Raw genomic sequence first — 24931 nt, forward strand, 5'->3', positions numbered from 1 at the left:
GTGGACACAGTAAGACACTATTGTTTAGCCTTTTCAGTAAAGTGGAGCCTTGGAGCCTTGGGAAGGCCGCAGTTTCTGGGGTGTAAATCTTGTGACTCGGTGGTTTTCCGTTGAGATGAAATTGTGAAGTAAGCAGAGTCCCCTTTAGACTATTATTAATAACACTGTTATTGTCATTCTTTGTTGCCCAGGCTGAACTGGAACACTGCCGTGCTCTTCTGTCCTTGGGTCTTTGTTTTGTGACTAGGACTCAGGATCCCTAGGCAAGCACTGTCACTATTCAGTTAATATCCCCAGCCCTTGAAGTTTCTTTTTAATTTTTTTTTTATTTTGAGAAGTTGTTTGTAGCCCAACTATGCCTTAAATTGTGGTCCTTATGTCTCACTGAGCTAACTATGATAGGCATAGACCTTCCAGGGACTTGGGCTTGGTATGGATATGAACTTAACAGAGGAGTGAGAAATACTGTTAGTCTGACTGGATTTCAGAAGCTGGGAACTCATGAGGGTTGGGTTGGGAACTGGGACTTGGGACTCTGGTACAAGCATTCTTCCTCATACGGAGTCTTAAAAGTTTTCACAGAATATGATTCTTTGAGATTTAGAAGCAGAATGGTAATTTTCTGTGTGTGTGTGTGTTCAAGCAGGAACATTGAACTGTGAGTTTTGGACATAGCCTTTCTGCAGTGTTATAGGTGCTTGCTTTGTGTTACTGATTGGTGTTCAGTGCGAGGCTTGGTGCTTTAAAAAATCATTTTATAGCCCCAGAAGATAGCAAAGTGAGAGAACATACATTTGTGGCATTAGTTTTGACTTATAATGTACTAACAGAAAGAAAAGAGGAGACTTTGGGACTAGTTACAGGAGATCGTAATCTCTTTCCCCAGAGCCTGAAGATCGAAGCTTAGAGAGCTCCTCAACTCAGGGAAAATTGGGGTTTCTTTCACAGTGCACACCCAGGGCTGACCATGTATGGATGTATCCACCTGAGTTTCATGGAAGTGCATGTGGGGTGTTGGGGGGTGTGGGTGTAGGTGTTTGGGGCCTGATAGGCGTAGTCATTAATCAAAGCTCCAGAAGATATTGAAACTTAAACAGAGTTATTGCTTCTCCCAGGTTTTCTAGATCTTTTGAAATCAAAAGTAAGAAAAGTAAGGAATTCCATCGGAGTGGTGGGAGCAAGGAAGGCATGTGGTTTCTTACGCTGCCGCACTGGTTGCTGTGTTCAGACTGGCCAATGGCTTCCCATATGCTCAGACTTTCTCTCAGTACTTCACATGGATTGTTTCATTTAGTTTCATAGCTACCCTTATGTGGTTTATTTTTTCCACCTTAACAGAGAAGAAAACTGAGGTTTAGAGGCAAAATGGCACTTTGCCCAGTATCATGTAAATGTTGGGATCTGGGACTTGAATATAGTCAAGATCTAAAAGTCTATGTTCTTGGATGATGATGCTAATGATGATTTGTGCTATCAATTCTCCTGCCTCAGCCTCCTAGTGCTGTGATGTGAGCCACTATGACCAAATTATATTCCTGTAAGAATGTTCTTAATTACACTTCTTTGTGCGTGTATATGTCTGGGAACATGACTACTGTAACTCCTGTGAGGAGGTCAGAGGACAATTTGTAGGGAGCAGATTGCTCTTTCTGCCATGTAGTCTCAGGAATCCAACTCAGGTCTTCAGGCTTGGTACACAACAGTCTTGTCCCACGAACCATCTCACCAGCCCCCAAGTAGCTTTGTCTAGCTAGTTTACAGAAGAACAGATCATTCCAGGGCTGTGCGGCTGGTGATTGGTTTTATTGCTCTGTTATTTGGTTTGCCCTGTCCAGTTCTTTGGCCCTCCTGGACGTTTGATTTGATTTAACTTACCTTGAAGTTCCGACAGAAGAGACTGACTTTTTAATCATTGCCATTGCTTGAATGAGTAAGCTATAGACTTAGAAGGTCTTTCTAGTATGGGTGACTCCCATCCAGCAAAGGCCTGTGACTTACTAAAAGTGAACAGCTATTCTCATAAAACATAATCTTAGGAGAATAACAATATTAAACACCCCACTTTATGATTTTTTTTTTTGAGAAAGTATCTGTTTGGCAACATTAATTGGTAAACTTGGAAAGACTTGGAGGACTTTTCTTGATACCAGCTAGTCAGTCAGTGGTTTGCAGAGTCTGGTCTGTAGCACAGTCTTTATGGTATGTGGCAGGAAGAGGTGATTCATCAAGTTATGAGACTTTCTCTATTGCGTGTCAGGCAGTAGCTTCCCATGTGTGCTTCCCTTTTCTCTTTCCCTATGATCCGTCTAAGGGGCTTGGGCCGACCATTCACTGATTCTTTTTTGAAGGGTCTTGTTGCCATGTAGCCCCAGGCTGTGGTTCTTTTGTTGAACCTTGTAAGTGCTGGGAAAGCAAGCATTTGCCAATGTGCCCTGCTTGGACTTGTGTTTGGACAGCATGGCATAGAAGAGAATTTAGGCTTTAAAAATATTCTGGACCGGAGGTTTAAATTCTAAATTTGCTATGAACTCTAGAAACTTGGTTAATTTTTTCACCTATGAGTCTGTTTTCACATTTGCAGTAAAACTTAACTTCCTTATGGTTTCTGTGATTTCCAGGGCAATAAATGTAAGCCATAATTTTTCATTTTTTTCATGTTCTCTTCGTTTACAATCTTGTAAGGCTCTGAGGAAGAAATAAGAATGAGTGTATTAGATTTGTATGCTGCAGGGACTGCCAGGTACCAGAAAACACCGTCTGTCCCAGAAACACTGGTTAGGTTGGGACCTCCTACTGTATGGAGTTGGAGTAGAGAAACCAGCTCGTCTACTCTGTAGAATCAGTTGTGTTCTTGATCCGATTAATTTCATCTACTACTTCACAAAATAGTTTGGGGCTGAGACATCACCATGAAGTAATGTAACTCTTGAAACAACTCACTACCTCACCTTGTAGAGCAATGTCTCACAGTCTTCACAGCGGCTCTGACTCGGAGTGGAGTGGAGCTGCTGACACCAGGCAGATGGGAGGAGCCCCACCCCCACCCCCAGAAGTCAGGACTGGGACCAGGCTTGTCTTGCCAGTTGTTTCCTGCTTCCACGGCCACTGCCTCTCTCTTTTAAATAGAACATCTATATCCATGCTAAGAATGCGACCTCATTATCTGTTCTTTCCTCTTAGAGTTATTTGGTCAACTTGAAAGCCAGGATGCTGGAGAAGTTGGTGCTTCTCCAGACCCTGGCCTGTGACCTAGATCCCTCAGTGTTTTCCCTAACTTTCCTTCTAGCTCTCTGTATCGAATTAAAGTTGTGGGGGCAAAAAGTGACCATTTATGGCATGGTGACAAGCAACGTTTCTCTGCGGCAAGGAGTGTTGTTTCTGTGTGCCCCATAGTAGTGGTCGCCTGGGCTTTTATTAGCAAGAAGATTACAGGGTGGAGGCTGCCACAGCGGTAACTGCAGTGCAGTCACTGGACAGGCCCTGTAGAATCAGTAACTGGAAGAGGAGTCATAGGTCACTGCACACAGGAGGCCAGAACAAGTGTTTAAATGAATGGGGATGAAAGCAAACCAGGAATGGTGAGTTCTTATACTCCAGTACTTGGGAAGTAGAGACAGGAAGGAGGATCAAGAATTCAAGGCCAGCCAGCTTCAGCTTTACAGTGAGTCTGAGGCCAGCCTGGGAGATTGTCACAAACAAAAAACAAAGCAAAAGAAAGAAGAAAAAAAGAGTACTTACTAAAGACCTTTGGGTGGCCTGTTGGAATGTGGGGTAGGAGTATGAGGAAGTAGCACTGGGATTTAGTCTGAATGAAAACATTAGTTGATAAGTGATTGTGGGAGCCCAGGGCTGGGTAGGAGGGATTTAGGAACAGTTCGGCATGTTCTCTATTTAGTGACTGAATTAATTCAGTTCACTGGGCACCTGTTTATCAGTTTCCTCTGGGTTCCCTTGCTTGCTGAGTGCTGGATACTTTCTAAGGCAAATAGGCCCAAGCTTTTGTGTTTGGTGGGGCTCTGGGAGCGTGGGAAAGCGCCTAAGCAGAAGGCCCAGCCTAGGCTAGTCTCCACATGTCTTCCCCACCATGACTGTTGCATTGGTTTCTCAATGTCTTTGTGGGCATGCCGGGACTGGGCTTTGAGGTTTCTGCCTTAAGGGTGGCAAGGAGGGGGAAGGGCATTCCAACAACAAATTTCACCCCCAAATTGGTTGCCTGGAACAGAGGATATGTGGGTTTTTATCTACATTATAACCTGGTCTGGTTTTGCATGGAATTAAAAGTAGAGTCACTCTAGGTGACAGTACAATTTGTGCTTTACCTACATCCAAGGCCCAGATATCTGAACACAGCAAAGTTTAAAGGGTATTGTTACATTAAGCAATTCCAAATTGTATCTTAAATGACCCCTGTCATTTCTAATGCTCCCCCTTACCCTCTGGTACTTATGCATTGGGTATAGTTTATTTCCCCCATTCTCATGTTCCTCCACGTATTTCTGCAGCTCTCTCCTTCCTGCTTGCTGCTTGCTGAGGTGGCTGGGATGCTTCCATGACTTATGTGAATCTAGACTGGGCTGTTCTCTGTGCTAAACCAATCAATTACGACCCTTCTCTTAACAGGTGTGTATGGGATATATATTTGTTAAGAATTAAAAAGCAAAATTTTAGGTGTCTTCTTCTCCTTAGGGGATTGGTAAGAGGAAAGGGAATATGGGAGGAGGAAAAAAAAATCCTCCTAGTTTGCCATTGAACAATATACATTTTATTTACTAGTTTTGAGACAGCTATGTAGTTCTGGCTGTCCAGAAACTTGATATGTAGACCAGGTTGACTTCAAATTCATAGAGATCCATCTGCTTCTGCTTCCCGGGTGATGGGAGTAAAGCCATGAGCCACCATACCTGGCCACAAAAAAAAACAACTTTTTGAGGCAAGGTTTTGCTAAGTTGCCCAAGCTGGCCACAAATTTCTGTAGCCCAATCAGACCTTGGGTTGTGATCGTTTGCCTTCTGAAAAGGTAGGATTACAGGACACACCACAGACAGGGCTAGAGGCTAAACCTTTTTATGCAGTGACATGATCTCTGTCACTCTGCTGTTTCAATTAACATATTTGCCCTCTATAATGCTATGTAGTTTTGGAAGATAGAAAGACCTACTTCTTCAGAAGTGCAGGAAACGTGGTAGAGGCCTTCTCTATCTTTTTTTTCCCCTGTGGTTGGGGTTTCTCTGTAGCCTTGGCTGTCCTGGATGGAACTTGATATGTAGACCAGGCTGGTCTTGAAGTCACAGAGATCCTCCTGCCTCTGCCTTCTTAGTGCTGAGTGTGCACCAGCACTGCTCGGCATATTTCCATTTCCTAACTGGCATTTTAATTTAGTGTGGTTCCCCATTCCACTACCTTTGTAATGTTCAGGGTTGGGAGTGGTTAGATCTGCTGCCCTGTTATCTCGAGGAACTTGTCCCTGCAGGGCGGTAAGTGCTTACCTGTACCAGGGAGTTAAGACTTTGATTAAAATAAAGCCTGCAAAATTTTCCAGGGAGAAATAATCTAATTTTAATCCCATGCCAAAGTCTCCCTGTCCTGCCAACAGTGTAGAGACTTTGGTGGGGCTGCCACCGTTTCTTCCAATAGGTGTTGAGAGTGGAGTGTAGAAGAGGCTAGGCAAAGGACTCTTCTGTCTGAGAAGACCTTGGTGATGGGCTCTCAAGCTTGGTTGATGGTGTCTTGCTATCTGCACTGCAGTAAAACTACAGAGAGCATCTTTGGCACTGGGGATTAACAATTCATCTGTCTTCTCTGACCTGTGATCTTTTCTCTTCTCTCTCTCTTTCTCTTACCGCCCCCTCCCTAGTGTGAAGTGAGGGGGGCCTACTCCCTCCTTCCTACTCCCTCTGTGGTCCACCTCACTTTTTATCCTGCCCTGCGGCGGCTCCTCCCCTTACCTTCATGGACGACTCAGAGGTGGAGTCGACCGCCAGCATCTTGGCCTCTGTGAAGGAACAAGAGGCCCAGTTTGAGAAGCTGACCCGGGCGCTGGAGGAGGAACGGCGCCATGTCTCGGCGCAACTGGAACGCGTCCGGGTCTCACCACAAGATGCCAACACACTCATGGCTAACGGCACCCTCACCCGTCGGCATCAGGTAACCCTCTCTCCATCAGACCCGCAGGTAGGACTTTGGCATGGTCATAAGAGAAGCCTATGGATCCTTAATGAGATGCTATTACTGGCCCTGGGCTGTCCAGTGTGTATACTTCTGATGAACTGTGCCATGGGTATGATAAACACTGAATAAGAGATAAGGGATCTGTTGTTCATCTGAGCTGGGGGACTTCCTGTTTTGCTGGAGTGGGTTTTCTGGGCAGGGATGCAGGTCTAGTTATGGTAATGCAGTGGAGCTACACTCAAGTCACTTCTGTTTTCTTTGAGATATCCTTTCTCTTAGGGTCAAAAATTAGGGGAAGAATGTCTGCTTAGTGGTCGGAGAAGTTGGGCAGCTTGAGCTTCTAGCTCTGTTCAGTCTCATCCAGAGAACAGTTTGTTCTCAGAAAGCATTATAGTGTTGGTAGATTGTATATTCCTGGTCCAAATTTTACTTGTGTGCTTTTTATTGGGCGTGTAAAACATGTTTTGGAAGGAGGAGTCGTTATTAATCTTTATTGATTGGAGTTGTAGAGGGAGTATTATGCTACTGTTTCCCAGGTGACTGCGGGAGCCATTGGAGGTCTTTAGGATAACTGGCTGTGATGGGCTTGGGAGGGCTGGTGTTAGAAAAAAAGAAGTATATTCTGTTTCTTGTGGCTTATGTCTGACTTTACTGTGATGTACTCTATCTGAGGTTTTGTGTGTGTGTGTGTGTGCCCGACTGCCTCTGAAGAGGTCTCTGAGTAGAATTAGAGCAGAGCTTATGCTCAGCTCTGTTAACTGATTGTTCGTTTGTTTGTTTCGTGGTGCTAGGGACATTCTCTAGAGCTCTGACCATGCTAGGCAAGTGCTCTGCCACAGAGCTACATCCTAGACTATTCACTGACGAATGAGGAGGTGGGGATGAACCCAGGGTCTTTTGTGTGCCAGGCCACTAAACAATATTTCCAGACTTTTGAATTTTTGAAGACAAGATACTAGTATGTAGCTCAGGTTGACCTCAAACTTGTGATCCTCTTGCCTCTGCCTTCCTAGTGCTAGGATTACAATCATGTCCAGCTGCTTATTTAATCCTAAAAATTGGTGGGTTTAATCTGAATTGTGAATAATCAGGATTTTAGAAGAGACTGTTTGCAATGTTCAGGGAAATTTACAGGAACTTGAGTAGAGTTAGGAATGAGATAGATTGAGGGAAAGTGGGGAATCCCAGGCTTTAGTGGTTTCTCTCTTGTTCTTTTATTTTTAACCTCTGCTCAGCCATGAAACCACACCCTTCCTTCTTCCTGAAAGCCGTGTTTAACTTCCTACCCCTGCAGCATTGTCGTCTATGTAAAGGGGGAATGGGTGGAGGAAGAGTGTCCTGAGCTGTTGGGTCTCACTGTGTTCTGCTGGGAAAGGAGCAAGAAGCAGGCTTTTGTGTATATAGTGTCATTAGGTTATGTCTTCTTGGTGCTTAAGACAGAGCAATTTAAGAACATTTTAGGATATGTTCTGTGGCTGTAACTTGATAAAGATTAAGATTTTTCTTGAAGGGGACCGCCGAGTACTTTCCTTCATATTTGGAAATGGAGAATTAACTCTTCTTTCTTTAAAAAGCTTCCTGGAATGGGGGTTTCCCATGGTAGCAGTGCATGAAGATTTCTAGAACAATAAAGAAAGCCTTTTGTATTACCCCCCCCCCCAACGTAGCTTTTCTCACTTTTTTTAGGGCTTTCCAAAAAGGTTGTGTGTAGGAGACTCTGCTGTTTATTCAGCACATGGTTTTTGAATGCTTCTCATGTGCCCAAGCACTGCTTAAGACATTAGGGATACATCCTTGAAACTACTGACCTCAAACCCTGACATTTGGCATTGTTATGTTCCAGAGACCCAGTCTGCCAAAATTGTAGACCTGACTCCAATGTTGAGAATGTGGTAAAATTAAGATTAAGAAGTGTTATGGATCTTTTATGAATACTGATGCAAGGATTTGAGGCCACAAACACCTTCTTGAAAGCCTTTTCTTTCTTTCTTTTTTTTTTTTTTTCTCTGTTTGGAGAGAAAGATGTTTGTGTTTGAAAGAACAAAGGAAGGCCAGAAAATGAATTGTCTTGTGGGCTATGTTTCAGAACGGCCGGTTTATGGGCGATGCTGACCTTGAGAGACAGAAATTTTCAGATTTGAAACTCAACGGACCCCAGGTAATTGTTTGACTCAAGGTCTGGATGGCTTCATTTTTATCTTTTTACTTCTCCAGTCTTTGTGATCATATCGGTGTGCTGGAGTGCTCATTGTAAATACTTATTAATTAGTTCTTTAATTTAGGAACATAAAAAGGTGCTGTTCCAAATTATATATAGTTTTGTTTATTTAAAAAAATCTTTGGCTTTTATCATTGTGCTCCTGTATCCTCATTTGATACTTAGGTACTGCAGTTGCTTTTTTGGTAGGAGTGCGGGGGGGCGGGGGTGCTTACCTGAAATCTGACTGAGGAGTATCTGATAAATGACATTAAAACAAATTGAAATAGAACTCTTGCTGGGCCTGATGGTGCAAATCTAATCCCAGTCTCTTTGGAGGTTGAGGCAGGAGGATCAAAAGTTGAAGGTCTGCCTGGGAAATTCCTGGAACTTTGTCCCAGAGTAAAAGTCAGAAGAGGGCTCTGGATTGTTCAGTGTTAGGCAGAGTGCTTGCCTAGCCTGCACCAGGTCAGCTACTGGTGCTGCCTACAGCACAGTAAAACCCTCTTGATTATTTTTATTCTCTTTCTAAATCTTAAAAGATCTTTATTGAGTATGCTATTCTCTTGAAGTGTTACTCAGATTAGATGTAACAGTTAACAGTTTCTATTCAAGTAAGTGACCAGAATGAGAAGTTAAATCTGCTGTTTCTGCTACTAGGATGGTTTGTCCTCTTTCCTTGTCTCAAAATACAAGTTACTACTTTATTGTGATAGGACTCACTATGTAGTCCTGGCTGGCTATAAGTTAGGCTGGCCTTAAACTCACTGATACTCTTGCCTTGGCCTCTTGAGTGCAGTGATTAAAGGTGTGTACTACCATGCCCTGCCGTTTACAAGTTTGGAAGAGGACAGCCAGTCTTTCTGAAAACCCTGAGGCCAGTGCGAGATGCGAGAAGACGTTCTGTCTCTAGAGCGCTAACGTTTCTTATTAGGATGGATTGTTACTACATAGATCTAGTTGTTTCTAAGTCACTTCTCTCTCGTAGGATCACAACCACCTTCTGTATAGCACTATCCCCAGGATGCAGGAACCAGGGCAGATTGTGGAAACCTACACAGAGGAAGACCCTGAAGGAGCCATGTCTGTTGTTTCTGTGGAGACCTCAGACGATGGGACCACTAGGCGAACGGAGACTACCGTAAGCTGGGATTCGTGTGTCGTAGAGTGATGGGCTATCTGTGGTCTTTAGTGGAGAGTTGACCAGGTGGGTGGGTTCAGGTGGGTGTCTGTGGGGTGAGAGAGATGTGTAGGTAAAGATAGGAGGTAGAGGTTTCTCTTTTTCTTCTTAGGATAGTGTGGAATTTAAACCTAGATTCTTCATTTCCTTCAATAATTGGTTTTCCTTTTCTCATTCCTTATCTGAAGGTTAAGAAAGTTGTGAAGACGGTGACAACGCGGACGGTACAGCCAGTCCCCATGGGACCGGACGGACTGCCTGTGGACGCCTCGGTCTCCAACAGCTATATCCAGACTCTGGGCCGTGACTTCAGAAAGAATGGCAATGGGGGACCTGGTCCCTATGTGGGGCAGGCAGGCACGGCAACTCTTCCTAGGAACTTCCACTACCCTCCAGATGGGTATGGCCGGCACTATGAAGACGGCTATCCGGGCGGAAGTGACAACTATGGCAGTCTGTCCCGGGTGACCCGCATTGAGGAGCGGTATAGACCCAGCATGGAAGGCTACCGGGCACCCAGTAGACAAGATGTCTATGGTCCCCAGCCCCAGGTTCGAGTAGGGGGGAGCAGTGTGGATCTGCATCGCTTTCATCCAGAGCCTTATGGGCTGGAGGATGATCAGCGCAGCATGGGCTATGACGACCTAGATTACGGCATGATGTCCGATTACGGCACTGCTCGCCGGACAGGAACACCATCGGACCCTCGCCGACGCCTCAGGTGGGCAGGAAGAGGGGAAGAAAGGCTCCTTTGTCCAGATGGGGAAGGGTAGCGTTGTCCTCTGAGCTTTCGGGGTCAGTGAGCCTGTGGACACCACTTCCTTTCCTCCATGGAAGCTCATCACATGTAGACTTGCTGTCTTCCCTTTCTTGTTCTTAGAGCCATTTTCGTTACACTAAGTGGTTTTTTGTTTTTATTTGTTTGCCACTGCTTTTTGAGACAGGGTCTCAATCTGTCCCCCAGTCTGGCTACTGTAGTAAAGGAGGACCTTGAACCTTCTAAGTCTTGGGACTACAAGTGTGTGTCACCACAGTTGGTGAGAAAGTGATCTGTGGCCAGGTGATGACTTTTGCTTATATATAAGTTCCACTGCTGAGGAGGCTGAGCCTGGGACATTGCAGCTAAGTTCAAGGCCAGTTTGGACTATCCTGTGGCCATTTCTAAATCCAAAAAGTGATTAGTTATTGTTCTGTGCCCTAAAGAAGAGACTTGGTTGCTATGCTATAATTTTTGCCTGAGATCTCTCTCTTTTGGTGATAGAGAACGGAACACCACAAAAGAGTGTGAGGCCCGGAGCCTGGCAGTGCTCACAGTCCTGGTTCTGAGAACTTTTTGAGCTACTTTTTTGTGTTAGAACACAATTAAGATTGTTTAAGGACTGTCCTTGTTGTAGTTATAATCCTGATGTTTATAAACAGTCACTCTTGACCTCACAGAAGCCCTGGCACTTTGTATTTAGTTAGGGTTTTATGAGGTAACGAGTAGGGAATGGTCCCTGGTCCCTTAGTAATACTCCCAAAGGTCACTAAGCAGCTAGCTGTCTATGCTGAGGGGACTTACTCCTTGGGGTGATCTTTGGGACATGAAGGGTGACTATTTGGATGAGCAGTAGTTGCTTTGGAAGTGCATTTTAGAATGTGATTGATAGATGCACCCTCCCTCCCACCCTCCAACCACCCTCCCTCCCACCCTCCAACCACCCTCCATTGTTCCTTCTTCCCTTCCCTTTATTTCTGTTGTTGAGACAGGGTATTACTGTGTAGCTCTGGCTAGCCGCTGCCACACAGAGAGAGTGCTGGGATGAGAGGCATGTGCCAATTTACCTGGCTGTCTGGGAGGCCCTTCTTTTGTTCTCTCTCTCTCTCTCCCTCCCTCCCTCCCTCCCTCCCTCCCTCCCTTCCTTCCTTCCTTCCTCCCTTCCTCCCTCCTTCCCTCCCTCCCTCTAAAGGACCCAGTTCAGGCTTTGTGTGCTATGCATTAGTACCTCTGACATATCTATTATTTGATTTTCATGTTTATAAAAGGTTATTTTAAAAATTCTTAGTTCTTGTGTACAAAAAGCATGCTTGGTCTTGGGCTGAAAACATTAGTTTAGAATAAATCAGGGTCTATATTTTCCAAGCCAAGAATTAAGGCAAGATTTATAGTTATCTTGATATAGTGAGGGTACCCTGGCAGCTGTTGCTCAATTTCTGTATGTAGGTTCATGACCTTTCAAAGCAAAGGTCTTGGCACTTACTTTTCGAATATATTAGGTAGTATTGGCTAGCCATAAACTGAATTAGTCTGGGGACAGGAGTAGAGGCCTATTATCTAAGCCTGAGTCACTGACACTCTTTAGACAGCGAGGTTAGCAAATTCAACTCCCTTGTGACTCACCTTTTATGTCTGATGGGGCACCAGCTCTCAGCTGGTGTTAGCTAGCCTGGGGTAGATAGCAGCTATCAATCACTGGAATAGTCTGCCCAGGGAGTGGGACCGGAGTGCAGGTCTGCTTGCTCGGACTTCCTCATCAGCAGAGAGAGATTAGACACAGTTGGGTGTGGATGGCCAGGCCATTCCCTGTTGTCCCTTGAAGAGGCAGTTCACATAGAGAGGGTTTGGGGCTTGGTTCTTAGGTTTGTTCCAGGGTGGCATTGGGCTTAGAAACCTGCTTGACTAGCAAAAACATCTTCTACTTCCTGTTCGGGCCTACAAGATCGGTTGCAAGGTCAAACTTAGACAGTGAGGCAGTAATTAGTGGGGAAGCCACTGAACTTGAAAACTCTGCTTCTAGCTATTCCTCTGCCATTACCTATGTAGCCTTAAGCGAGTTATCTGATCATTTGGGCAGTTTTGTTATTTGTAAAAGGAAAGAATTTTTAAAAATATTTTTAAAATTTATTTATTTTTGTTTTATGTGTGTTGGTGTTTTGCCTACATGTGTGTCTGTGTGGTGAGGATGTCAGATCCTCTAGAACTGGCGCTTAAACAAGAAAAGTAAAATCTGCTCAACACACACAGCCTGAAACACCGTTCTCTTGTGAAGAACAGATTGGTTTCTCTTACACATGTCCTATTTTCTCTTACTCAAAGGAAGTCTTCTTTCAGAGAATGTTTAGTAATCTGCTTTTAAAACAACTTCCTTTATTTTGTTTCAGTGACATTTTAAATTTTAAAGTGACTTAAGTTTTATTTATTTTTTTGTCTAAATGATTTGTCCCTCTATGTGCCTCATTGTTTAATGGTCAGTTTTGGTACCTGTTGGGCAGCCCATCTGATGAGGCCTTTCAGTGTTTGCTGACCACAGGGAGGGGTTCTGTGGAACAAACAGCAGTCTTTGGAGAGCCTCACACAATAGATTCTCTTCTCCCTTGTGGCTCCCACACGGTGAGATGACACAGATAATGGGGCTCTTCCTTCCTGGGCCTTATGAATGATGGCGATATGGAAGGCTCCCCCTCTAGTGGTTGATGGTGGTACTGAAGCAGGAAAAGCTGTGGAACATACTAGTCTGGGATGAATTGTGTGTGACATGTAATGTTTAAGTTTATACCTCATTAGTGCTAAAGCCAAGTCCTCAATAGTGTAGCAAGAAGCCCTTCATTTTTCCTGATCAGTTTCTCCTTTGTAATTTCCAAAATAGGGCAAAGAAAAGCTTAATATGAAATATGTTTAATGGTCTTGTTCTACTAGCTGTTTCCTGTGCATAAAGCCTTGTTTCCTGTTCAGCTAGGATTTAAGAGCGATCCTCAGAGCTTCCTCCTTCCTTCCTTCCTTATTATTATTATTATTATTATTATTATTATTTTGGAGGGTGGAGGTGGGAGGAGACCGTATAGAATCTTGGTCTGTAGCCCTAGATTGCCGGGAACTTACCCATCTGGCCTCAGGTTTGTGATCCTGTCTCTGCCTCCCCAGTGGTGGACTCAGAAGCCTTGCTTGTTCTCAGGCTTTGTTAGCTTACTTAGGTGACATGGAATCAGTCGCCTCGCTTAACTCTTCTGTCCTGGATTTATTTCATTCCTTACAGAGAAGTTAATAGCTGCCACATGTCATTCAAGTAAATGCTAAGGCCTCAGGACTTTAGCGATTAACATCTTCAAGTACTTGGCTTTCTCAGCCAGAAAACTGCACGGGAAAAAAGGGAGAGAGAGTTTTAGTCTAAATACAGACTACTTTTAAATTAAAATTGTGACCAGGAAGATATTTCAGTTGGTAGAATGCTTTTCTCACCAGCACGGGGACTGAAGTTTGAGTTTCGGTGCCGAAATACCTCTGTGATCGCTCACACTGTGACCCCAGCATGGGACGGCAGACAGGAGGGTCCTGGATCTGCAGGGCCTTCAGTCCAGCTTATCAGTGAGGGCCATCAAGAATGCTTAACATTCACACACAAAATTATTACAATTGACCATACAGAAGAGATATATTATCTCTGTGTAGTCTGGGGTTAATCCTGCCATGAAGATGATGGGTAACAGGAATGTCCAAGAAGCCTGATTTTAACTGTTTGGTTCTTGGTTCTTTCAAAACTGCAGGAGCTATGAAGACATGATTGGTGAGGAGGTGCCACCAGATCAGTACTACTGGGCTCCTTTGGCTCAGCATGAGCGGGGAAGTTTAGCAAGCTTGGATAGTCTGCGAAAGGGAATGCCCCCACCTTCAAACTGGAGACAGCCTGAGCTGCCGGAGGTGATTGCCATGCTAGGCTTCCGCTTGGATGCTGTGAAGTCCAATGCTGCTGCATATCTGCAGCACCTGTGCTATCGCAACGACAAGGTGAAGACTGACGTGCGCAAGCTCAAGGGTATCCCAGTGTTGGTGGGATTGTTAGACCATCCCAAAAAGGAAGTGCACCTTGGAGCCTGTGGAGCTCTCAAGAATATCTCTTTTGGACGTGACCAAGATAACAAGATTGCCATAAAAAACTGTGATGGTGTTCCTGCCCTTGTCCGATTGCTGCGAAAAGCTCGTGATATGGACCTGACTGAAGTCATTACTGGTGAGTGCTGGGTTGGGAGTCACTTTTTATTAGAGAGGCAGGGATCTAGAGGTTTCTAGTCTATTACCTTTCAATTAATAATTGATTAATTTTGAGACAAGGTCTCACTGTGTAGCTCTGGCTGGCCTAGAACTCACTATATAGAGCAGGCAGGACTTGAACTTGAAAACATTTGCCTGTCTCTGTCTCCCACGTGCCCCACTATGCCTGGCCAGTCCATTAACTTTTGGTTATAGGTTCTGGAGTAGTGGCCTTTAGGTCAAATCTGCCTCACAGATTTGATTGGATGTCACATGATACATGCAGTAATCTCTGACACATTCTGTATGCTTGTGTGTTTTCTCTTGTTTTTGTTTTGTTTTTTAATTTTGTATTTATGTGCATTAGTGTTTTGGCTGCGTGTGTGCTTGTATGAGGAAGTTGGGTGCCCTGGAGCTGGAGTTAGAGTGAGCTGCCATGTGAGTGCTGGAATTGAACGTGTGTCCTCTGGAAGAGCAGCAAATGCCCTTAATTGCTGAGGCATCTATCTCTCCAGCCACTTTCTCTTGGATTTTTGAGACAGGGTCTTTGCCTGGCTGTCTTGGAACTATTATGTAGCGCAGACTGTACTCAACCCACAGAGATCCTCTAGTCTCTGCCTCCTGTGTTCTGGGATTAAAGGCATGCACCACCATGTCTGGCACATTCTGTTATTTTTGACCAACTGTAGTAGTAGAGGAGCTTGTTTTCCAAACACAGAAGCTGAATGTCAGTTGCCATTTATTCACAGTCTTATAATTTGTTTTAAATATGTGCCTGTCTTGACTCAACCTGCCTGTTCCATTTAGAAATTTGAGCTTGTAGTTCTTTAATTAGAATGATATTTTCCAGATTGTATAGGGGGGTGATCCATTAGTGTGAATTGAGCACCTTAATGTGGGCCTAATTATAATTACAGGAAGAAGAAAGAAAGATAAATAATACTGATTCTCGATTGGCAAAATATTTTGGCCCCCAGAGGACATCTCCATTGTTGGAGTTGCTTTGGCTATTATAATTTGGGGTGGGGTAGAGAATCCTTGGCATGTAATGAATAAAGGCTAAGGATACTAGTTAGCTGGTAAGCATCCCGCAATAGACAGACAATGTCAGCACCCACAACAAAGAATTCTGTGGACCACAGTGACAAGTGACAGTGTTGCTGAGGTAGAGAAGCTGGAATAGACTGTTGAGCATGAATTATGGTAAATACTGTTTTGTAAACCTTTATTTCATGCCTGTGTGTCTGTATTGAACTACAGAATAAAATATATCTTACCGTGGGTCCTAAGCAGAAAGAAGCCTAGCTAACACTCCATGGAGTCACGTAGACTCTGTAATGGGCATATAAGAAGGAATAGGACACTGTTCAGACTCCTGTCTTGGGAGCTGGAGAGCCCTCTGATGACTTGTACCTGCCAGGAACCCTGTGGAATCTCTCATCCCATGACTCAATCAAAATGGAGATTGTGGATCATGCGCTGCACGCCTTGACGGACGAAGTGATCATTCCACACTCTGGCTGGGAGAGAGAACCCAATGAGGACTGTAAGCCGCGGCACATTGAATGGGAGTCGGTGCTCACTAACACAGCCGGCTGCCTTAGGTAAGTGAAGGATTTGTTTTTGAGATTATAAAAATTGAATGCTTGCTGGGCTTGGTAGTACAGGCTTGTAAACCTCTCTGAGACTGAGTTAGTAGCCTGCCTATGCTAGAGTGAGCCCAAAACTAGCTGGGTACTTTGTAACCCTGTCTCAAAAAGGGAGTAGTCTGGCGGCAGGTAAATTGTAGCTTAGTGTAAAGTGTAGCCTGGGTGCGCACACATGCATCTCAGTGTGGACTTTTGTGGAGTGATAGAATGTCTGTCTGTCTTTCTTTCTTTCTTTCTTTCTTTCTTTCTTTCTTTCTTTCTTTCTTTCTTTCTTTCTTTTTTAAAATTAGAAGTTGAGGGTTTGCTTTTTGCTTGCTCCTTTTATTTTTTATTACTTTGTTGTACTGAGGACCAAATTCAGGGCTTTGCATTTGCTAGGCAAGCTTTTACTCTACTTGAGGCTTCCACTCTGAGCTGTGTTTGACCTCAGCCTACCTGCCTTTGCTGCTTTCTTGTGTGCACCCTGCTTACCTACTCCTGTGTTTGCTCCTGCCCTTCTTCCTCCCGCTCTGGTCACTTTTGTTTCTATCTAATTAGGTAAATGCTTGTGTAGAACCTTCCTAGTCCCTGTCACAGTTATCTGCATTTCAAGTCAGGCACCTTGTCACTCCTTAGATGTGTACTTCTGTGGAATAAGTGACTCTTCTGTCTGGGTTTACTGACGTTTACGTTGGCGTTCCATCCCCACAAACCCCCATTTTGTGGTGCTGGGTATTGGACCCGTTACCTTGTATGTACTTGGGCAAGCTTATACCACATAGCTGTATTCCTACCCCTGATTTTTACTCACATGTGAGTGCACACAAGCACATGCCTGCATGCACACACTTGTGTGTGGTGGTGGAGGAGGTGGATAGGGTTTGCTTTGTAATAAGTCTAATCCGGCGTCAGAGTCTCTTCCTACTGCTGCCTCCCAAGTGCTAGGGATCACAGGTGTGGACTACCATTTGGGGCTGTGGTATACAATTTTTAATTAACTAATGTGTGTGGGTGTTTTGTATACATATTTTCTATGCACCACCTGTGTGTCTGGTGTCTGATGATGCCTGAAGAGAGGGTGTCAGGTCCTCCGGGGCTAGAACCACTGTGGAGTGCTGGGGATTGACTGCCCTTTCCAGACCTTGGTATACATTTTTCAACTTGACTGCAAGCTTAAAAAGTTTAGAAGACAGACTAGCAGTCAATTTCCAACTGCAGTGCCTTGCTTTTAATACGAAATAGAAAAGGTATTAAGGAAGCTTTAGAATAGATGGAGAAAGATATCAAAGGATGACTTCAGGGATGTGAGTCATCTTCAGAACTGTGTGTTTTCCCTTAGAAATGTAAGCTCAGAGAGGAGTGAAGCTCGCCGGAAGCTTCGGGAATGCGATGGCTTAGTTGATGCCCTCATTTTCATTGTTCAGGCAGAAATTGGGCAGAAGGATTCAGACAGCAAGGTAAGTTAATGACTGGGTGAATGTTGTTCACAAGGTAATTGTGGTTTAGATCTACCACTTCAGGCTGTCAGATAGTATAAAATACTCACGCCAACCCTTCTCCTTAACATGGGCATTTAGTTTAGAAGAAGAGAAGTTTGTGTGTGTGCAGGTCCACAGGAGCAGCCAGGAGAACATTGGTGTCCTTTTCACCCAGGCATTCTCCACCTTATTCTTTGGAGGCAAGATCTCACTTTGAGGTTGTATTCTCTGGCTAGGCTGGCAGCAAATGCTCTCTAGCAATCCTGTCTCTGTTCCTATGGCACTGGGTTTACAGGTACATTCAGGACCATGCCTGGCTTGTTGTCCATCAAGTGCTGTTAAAGAGTAACCGGATGGTCACAAAGATAGTTTCTTTAGCTCCTCCCCTTAAGTAGGGAGAACATCACTAGATGCCACGTCACTAAATTGCTGCAGAAGCCATTGTGTCTGTAGTTGGACCTTCTGAAGATGGCAGGGGTTTTGAGGCGCCTTTTAGGATTGCTATTTTAATATTCAAATTATGGAGCCAGAATTTCTTGGAAGTCATTGCAGACATTCTGTCTTTCAACTGAACCTTTCGTTTGATATCTCTCAGCTTGTGGAGAACTGTGTTTGCCTGCTTCGGAACTTATCATATCAAGTTCACCGTGAAATCCCTCAGGCAGAACGCTACCAAGAGGCACTCCCCAGTGTGGCTAACAATACCGGGCCACATGCTGCCAGTTGCTTTGGGGCCAAGAAGGGCAAAGGTGAGTCATAGTTCCTGTTCTTTAATATGGGACAAGGAGGAACACTTAGCTTTAAGGCACTTATAAGTTGTCCAGAAGTCTACCTGGTGAAGACACGTCCTTTTGCTTTGCTTCTCCCCTTGATCTGTATGCTTTGGTGGTGATGGTGGTGGTGGTGGTGATGGCGGTGGTGATGGTTGTTAGTGAATTGGTATATGGGACAGTGAAGGACAAGAACTCAACTAATCTGGGGCTTTCCTCCTTATTCCTCCTCCTTTGCTTTCTTGTGTTCTCGCCCACGATCCTGTTGACATCTTTCTCCTGCGTTTTCTTCCTTCCCTTCTCTCCTCGCTTTCCACCTTGGTGATGCGCTGGAAGATGAGTGGTTCTCCAGAGGTGAGTGCAGTCTTTTAAGGCGCTTGTCTCCTTCTAATCTGCATGTTTGGGTTTTTTCCTTCCCTTAATTTTCCTTGTGTAACCTTCCCTGTGATGCACGCAGGAAAAGCACTGGAACAAGTGTAGTTCTCCTGGGCTGTGGTCTCGACATGCTGGTCTAGACAGCAGTCTCTGTTAGCAGAGCTCAGTTAATGCAGCAAGAGTGGCTATCCTTTTTGTACCAGTCTATTGCCTGGTTTGGGTCCTGTTTGGGCAGCTGTGTGTGGGGTTCCCTTTGGCTCTTTTGATGCTGCATCTCTGAGTTGAAGATTCTGACTGAAGAATGGAAAACTGTTTGAGATGAACTCTTTCCTTTCTTTAAAAGCTTCTTACCAGATTCTCTTTACCCTTCCCATTTTTATAGGGAAAAAGCCTACAGAGGATCCAGCAAATGATACCGTGGATTTCCCTAAAAGAACTAGTCCTGCTCGAGGTAAGTTGTCCTTTTTCTCAGTCTGCAGAGATCTGAGATAAGGCTTTTGTGCATGGTAACATGTTTTATACACTATATTAACAATTCTCTCTCTTGTTGGATTTGAAGTGATATTGAAGGTATTGGGAAAACTCACAGTATTTAATTTCAAGTCAGAAGCTAGGCTGAGTGTAATGGTACATGCCTGCAAACTTAGTACTTGGGCAACTAAGGCAGGAGGATTGCTGTGACTTCAAAACCAGAGTGGGATAGAGGGTGAGAGAATGCCTCAAAAAAGAAAAGACAGACTTAGCTAGCTAAGTGGCAAGTGCAGTTTTTTGATCTTGAGTCTTACTATTAGAAGAAATCTCTTTTACAGCTTAGATTTTTGGACCCACTGTATTGGTGAAATAAACTTGCTAGCTTTCCATAAATACAAAAGATGTTAATTATTAAATCTCAGGTTGTTCCTTTCATTTAGGTGTTTTCATGGTGGGGAGAATTACTGAGTTAAATCAGAAGTAGTTTATTTGTTTGACAGGTTGAACCATTAAACCTGATTGCTCAAGGTGAAAACAAGGCTTAAGTTAGCCATGAATACAAGTCAAGGAGGAAGGAGAGAGGATTTAATGTGATGGAACTGATGTATATTCTGTTTTCACCATAGGGTTTGGTTTTGTTTTTTGAGATAGGGTCACACTATGTAGCGCTGGCTGTCTGGAAACTATAGATTAGGTTGACTTCAAACTCACAGAGATTCACCTGCCTCTGCCTCCCAAATGCTAAGATTAAGTGTGTATATACTGCTTCAGGCAGCTGGGCATGGTGGTCCATGCTTGTAGTCCTAGCACTGGAGAGGCTACACTAGTGCTTTAGAAATATGACAGGAAGATGATGAGTTTGAGGCCAGTCTATGTGACATTACAAGACCCTGTCTCAAAAGACAAAATGAAAACTTGAGAAGAAAGAGATGTGGGATGAAGCCTCCGAGTTTGCTCTTGAGTTGATAGGGATGTGGAAGGAGCATAGTGTTGGAGATGCAGGACTGTAGGCAGGCACAGTCTGGTTTGTAAGCATTGATCAGCATTTTCTGTCTTGCCCTTTCTTGTATAGGCTATGAACTCTTATTTCAGCCAGAAGTGGTGCGGATATACATTTCACTCCTTAAGGAGAGCAAGACGCCTGCCATCCTAGAAGCCTCTGCTGGAGCCATCCAGAATTTGTGTGCTGGGCGCTGGACAGTGAGTACCTCTGAGAGAACAGATTTGGAGATAGGGAACTAGGTCATTTGCTGCCATTTGTAATCTTTTCACCGCTTGCTCCTAGTATGGCCGATACATCCGCTCTGCTTTGCGTCAGGAGAAGGCTCTCTCTGCCATAGCTGACCTCCTGACCAGCGAACATGAGCGAGTAGTGAAAGCTGCATCCGGGGCGCTGAGAAACCTGGCTGTGGATGCTCGGAACAAAGAGTTAATTGGTAAGGGTTTGAATCAGTGCTAGCACAGCAAAATGTTTAGTTATTTGTTGATGTCACCCAAGAGAAGGATTCTTTTCTTTCTTTTTCTTTTTTTCCTGAGACAGGGTTTCTCTGTAGCTTTGGAACCTGTCCTGGAACTAGCTTTGTAGACCAGGCTGACCTTGAACTCACAGAAATCCGCCTGCCTCTGCTTCCTGAGTGCTGGAAAGTGCTCAGCCTGACTGAGGAGGATTCTGTAATAATCTTCCTTTATGTATCAGAATGTTGGTGAAAGTTGATGGTTTAGTGGTTCTTAAAAGAGCACAAGGGGGGATGTTTCTTCAAAAACATTCTAGCATGGTTATTTGTTGACTCTCTGCTTTTTTCTTTCTCTCTAGGTATTAAGAATTTTTCTATTTTTTTTTTCATTTGCCCAGGTACAGTTAGGTAGTGGCAGAACCCAAGTTATTGATATTTTTAAATTCATAAGGACTCTGTTCCATTGACTTATCATATAATAATACTGGACATATTGTTTTCATTAGTATATGTGCAGAGACCAGACAGTATATTTTAATGGCCAGTATCACATTGTCTTAGTGCACTTGAGGAAGGAGGAAGGGCAGTGAGTTCATGGCTATCTTGTATTCTTTGCCCCTTTGATATAATCTTACTTAATAATGAAGTTGATTTGTATAGCTAGAAATTGCACTTGACCTGATTTCTGTAAAGGGTATTGTAAGACTCCTCCTAACTATTATATGGCCCCCTGGCCTGACTGCCTTTTCTCCCTCCTGGGTTACTTTTGTCTTCTGCTATAGGCAAACATGCCATTCCTAACTTGGTAAAGAATCTGCCAGGAGGTCAGCAGAACTCCTCCTGGAATTTCTCTGAAGACACTGTGGTTTCTATTTTGAACACCATCAATGAAGTTATTGCTGAGAACTTGGAAGCTGCCAAAAAGCTTCGAGAGACCCAGGGCATCGAGAAGCTGGTGTTGATCAACAAATCAGGGTGAGTTTATACTCGATCAGAGCTGGGAGGATCTGAGTGCAAGAGAAGAGTTTTCTGCAAGGGGCTGCCCTCTGCATTACCCTGTGACAACTTTCATTCTTAATGTTGGTCTCTACATTGCCAATGGATGCATACATGCATTATCCAAAACTATGTCAGCGTTTCCGGCAGAATATATAATTTGGCGAAAACTTTGATTTCACCCATTTTTACATTTTTATGTTCTTGTGCTGTTAGAGTAGTGGTTCTCAACCTGTGGGTCATGACCCCTTTGGGGTTGTCAAATGAGCCTTTACAGGGGTCATCTAAGACTATCAGAAAACACAGATATTTACAATATGATACACAACAGTAGCAAAATTATAGTTATGAAGTGTAATGAAAATAATTTTATGATTGGGGCATCATCAGGACATGAACGGTATTAAAGGGCTGTGTATTATGAAGGTACAAATTAGGAACTATTTTGGAACTACTAGGAACTACTATTTTGGAACTATTAGGAACTACTGTGTTAGAGAGTACAGGTTCAAGATTCCCTGGTCTTGGAGCCAAGCTGTGTATGGTTTTACTTTCCTCCATAGGAATCGCTCAGAAAAAGAAGTTCGGGCAGCAGCTCTTGTCTTGCAGACGATCTGGGGCTACAAGGAGCTTCGGAAGCCATTGGAAAAAGAAGGGTGGAAGAAATCAGACTTCCAGGTCCAACACTCTTTGCCAGAGCTTTGGCTTTTCTTCTCCTTGGTCCTCGGCTAGTGCCTCTGTCTTTTGGTGTCTTCTAAACCCAAGTCTTTCTGTTGGTGAAGACTTTATTGGTACACTATCTTTGTCCAGTGGTGCCCAGTTCACTTTTGCTTATGTAGTTCTGTTCTCTTGATGTTGAACACGCAGTAGATACAGGTGGTGGTGATATACGGCCATTGTGACCCCTCCCCATACACTCTGACCCTTCCATGTGCTTACCATTCTCTGATTCTTCTGCCTCTATCCCCCAAGTACCAGCATTATAGATAAGTGTCAGTGCCTACCCTCAGATTCTTTTTCTCAAGAGTTATAGTTGTCAGTAGGAACCTAGAAATTTAAGTCTGTCAGAGGAAGAATGTGAGTGAGGGCTTGTGCAGGCGATCACAGAGAAGGAAATCACTAGTCTTTAAGAGCTTCTGAAGCAGGAGGTGCATGGTTAGGAGGGGGCAGAGAGAAGTGGGTATATTCAGGTTTCTATGACATTGGGTTTTATGTCTGCCTCCAGGTGAATCTAAACAATGCATCGAGAAGCCAGAGCAGCCATTCATACGATGATAGCACTCTCCCTCTCATTGACCGGAACCAGAAATCAGGTACAATAACGATAGTGTACCCTTCCCTTTTTAGTGTTCCCACCATTGCTTAATGTCTTGTTGACTGAGAGGGGTGGGGGGTGTGTTTATTTCTACATGAGCTAGACCCTGAAGAGGGGAGCAATGCTTTGCCTCGGGATTCTAATGTGAAAGAGAAGAGGTTTGCACTTATAAATTAAAACAGGCAGGGAAGGGTGTGGTGGTGCGCACCTGTAATCCCAGTCCAGGACTCTGAGGTGGAGGAGGGAGGATCAGTATGTCAAGGCTAGACTTGACTAAGTGAAACTTTGTCTCAAAAGAAAACAACCAAAATCAAAGTAGTTGGTGAGCTTGAGTGTGGCTCCTCTCTTTCCCTGTGGACTCAGAGAGCGAGGCCTAGTTTTTCTGTTTAATTCTTTCTCTTTTAAATTTCTGTGTCCTATTGACTGAAGTGCTAGGGTAATTATTAGTGTTTTTCCAGTTGAAAAACTAAACACTCCTGACAACCAGAAAGTCTATTACTTCTAGTACACCGCTATTACTACTTTAGGTTATAGCACTGTGTGTGTGTGTGCTTGTGTTTCATGTTTGTCGGTTACTGGGGATTGAACTCAGGGCTTTCTAGGCAAGTGTTCTATGTCCCTAACTGACTTAGAGCTTGTAAACCACTTTGCCATACATGAATTACATATTTTGTGTTGTATACATACATACATACATACATACATACATACATACATACACACACACACACACACACACGTATTTCTTTTTCACTGAAAGTATGTGTTGTAACCCTTCTTATCTTAATGATTTTGGCTTCTGATTTGACCCATGGCTTTAGTGTGGTGTCTTTTTTTTTAAAGATTTATTTATTTATTTATTTATTTATTTATTGTGTATGTCATATTCTGCCTCCATGTATGCCCACATGCCCGAAGAGGGTGCCACATCTCACTACAGATGATTGTGAGCCACCATGTGGTTGCTGGGAATTGAACTCACGACCTCTGGAAAAGCAGCCAGAGCTCTTAGCCACTGAGCCATCTTTCCAACCCCTAGAGTGTGGTGTCTTGGACATATGTACAGATGGCATACAAGCAGTGGTGCTTGCTGCTGGTTGCTCAGCATGAATAAGGATAACAGCAAGTTACTGCACAAATTACTTTCATTACCATATACTGTATAAAAAGCTATCTGCACTCAAGAGCATCCTCGATGGAGCTATAGGCACTAGTGTCTCCGAGTGCACATCATTTTGATATGTAGTGCGAATGAGGACGTGTGCAGCACCTGTGCTGTCTAGAGGCAGACTGTAGGCCTGCTTAAAGAGTGCTGCTTTACTTTAGGGCGCAACTGAGATGTGATTATTCGGCAAGCATTTCCCAAAAATAAATGTGGAAATCTTATCACTTTAGTTAAAAAAGTAGGGCCAGCTGGGCAGTGGTGACACACGCCTTTAATCCCAGCACTTGGAAGGCAGAGACAGGCGGATTTCTGTGAGTTTGAGGCCAGGCTGGTCTATAAGAGCTAGTTCCAGGACAGGCTCCAAACTATAGAGAAACCCTGTCTTGAAAAACCCTCCCCAGTAGCTAAACAGGTAAACTCACTTCCTTCCACCCTGACAACCTGACTTCCTCCCTGAGAGAGAGCTGACTCCTGAAAGTTGTCCTCTGACCTCCAGATCCATGTCTTAGTATGGATGGACACACACAAGACGTAATAATAGAAAAAATAAAAATAAAGTGTTAAGAATAGAAATAACAAAAATGGCTTTTATGATTATAAAGTAATGATATCATATAAATGTTTTAAAAATATACATGCATATTTAAATGTGTTAATTTTATGACGTTTGCATAGTTCTGTAAACCATTTTCTTGCAGACAAATGCAATGTCGTGGAGACAGTGCCATG

The 24931-nt window shown here is 43.9% G+C and overlaps 1 protein-coding gene across 17 annotated transcripts in view; it reads left to right on the forward strand.

Moving 5' to 3' along the window:
- The window catches only part of Ctnnd1 (catenin delta 1), a 49041-nt gene that overhangs the window by 18413 nt on the left and 5697 nt on the right, over positions 1 to 24931 (forward strand). For 8 of the 17 annotated variants that reach the window (XM_075984710.1, XM_075984711.1, XM_075984714.1 and 5 more), the window contains exons 2-17: positions 4503 to 4620; positions 5855 to 6144; positions 8255 to 8326; positions 9354 to 9506; positions 9734 to 10266; positions 14067 to 14530; positions 15971 to 16154; positions 17518 to 17635; positions 18252 to 18405; positions 18763 to 18780; positions 19184 to 19252; positions 20345 to 20472; positions 20558 to 20708; positions 21509 to 21701; positions 22286 to 22400; positions 22948 to 23035. In XM_075984710.1, the coding sequence (XP_075840825.1) occupies positions 5950 to 6144; positions 8255 to 8326; positions 9354 to 9506; positions 9734 to 10266; positions 14067 to 14530; positions 15971 to 16154; positions 17518 to 17635; positions 18252 to 18405; positions 18763 to 18780; positions 19184 to 19252; positions 20345 to 20472; positions 20558 to 20708; positions 21509 to 21701; positions 22286 to 22400; positions 22948 to 23035 (2635 nt within the window). In that variant the 5' untranslated portion in view covers positions 4503 to 4620; positions 5855 to 5949. The remainder of the gene's footprint in view (positions 1 to 4502; positions 4621 to 5854; positions 6145 to 8254; positions 8327 to 9353; positions 9507 to 9733; positions 10267 to 14066; positions 14531 to 15970; positions 16155 to 17517; positions 17636 to 18251; positions 18406 to 18762; positions 18781 to 19183; positions 19253 to 20344; positions 20473 to 20557; positions 20709 to 21508; positions 21702 to 22285; positions 22401 to 22947; positions 23036 to 24931) is intronic. The other 9 variants (XM_075984712.1, XM_075984715.1, XM_075984707.1 and 6 more) reach the window with 5 other exon arrangements.

This window comes from Microtus pennsylvanicus, chromosome 9, assembly GCF_037038515.1.
Source record: "Microtus pennsylvanicus isolate mMicPen1 chromosome 9, mMicPen1.hap1, whole genome shotgun sequence".
Lineage (NCBI taxonomy): Eukaryota > Metazoa > Chordata > Mammalia > Rodentia > Cricetidae > Microtus > Microtus pennsylvanicus.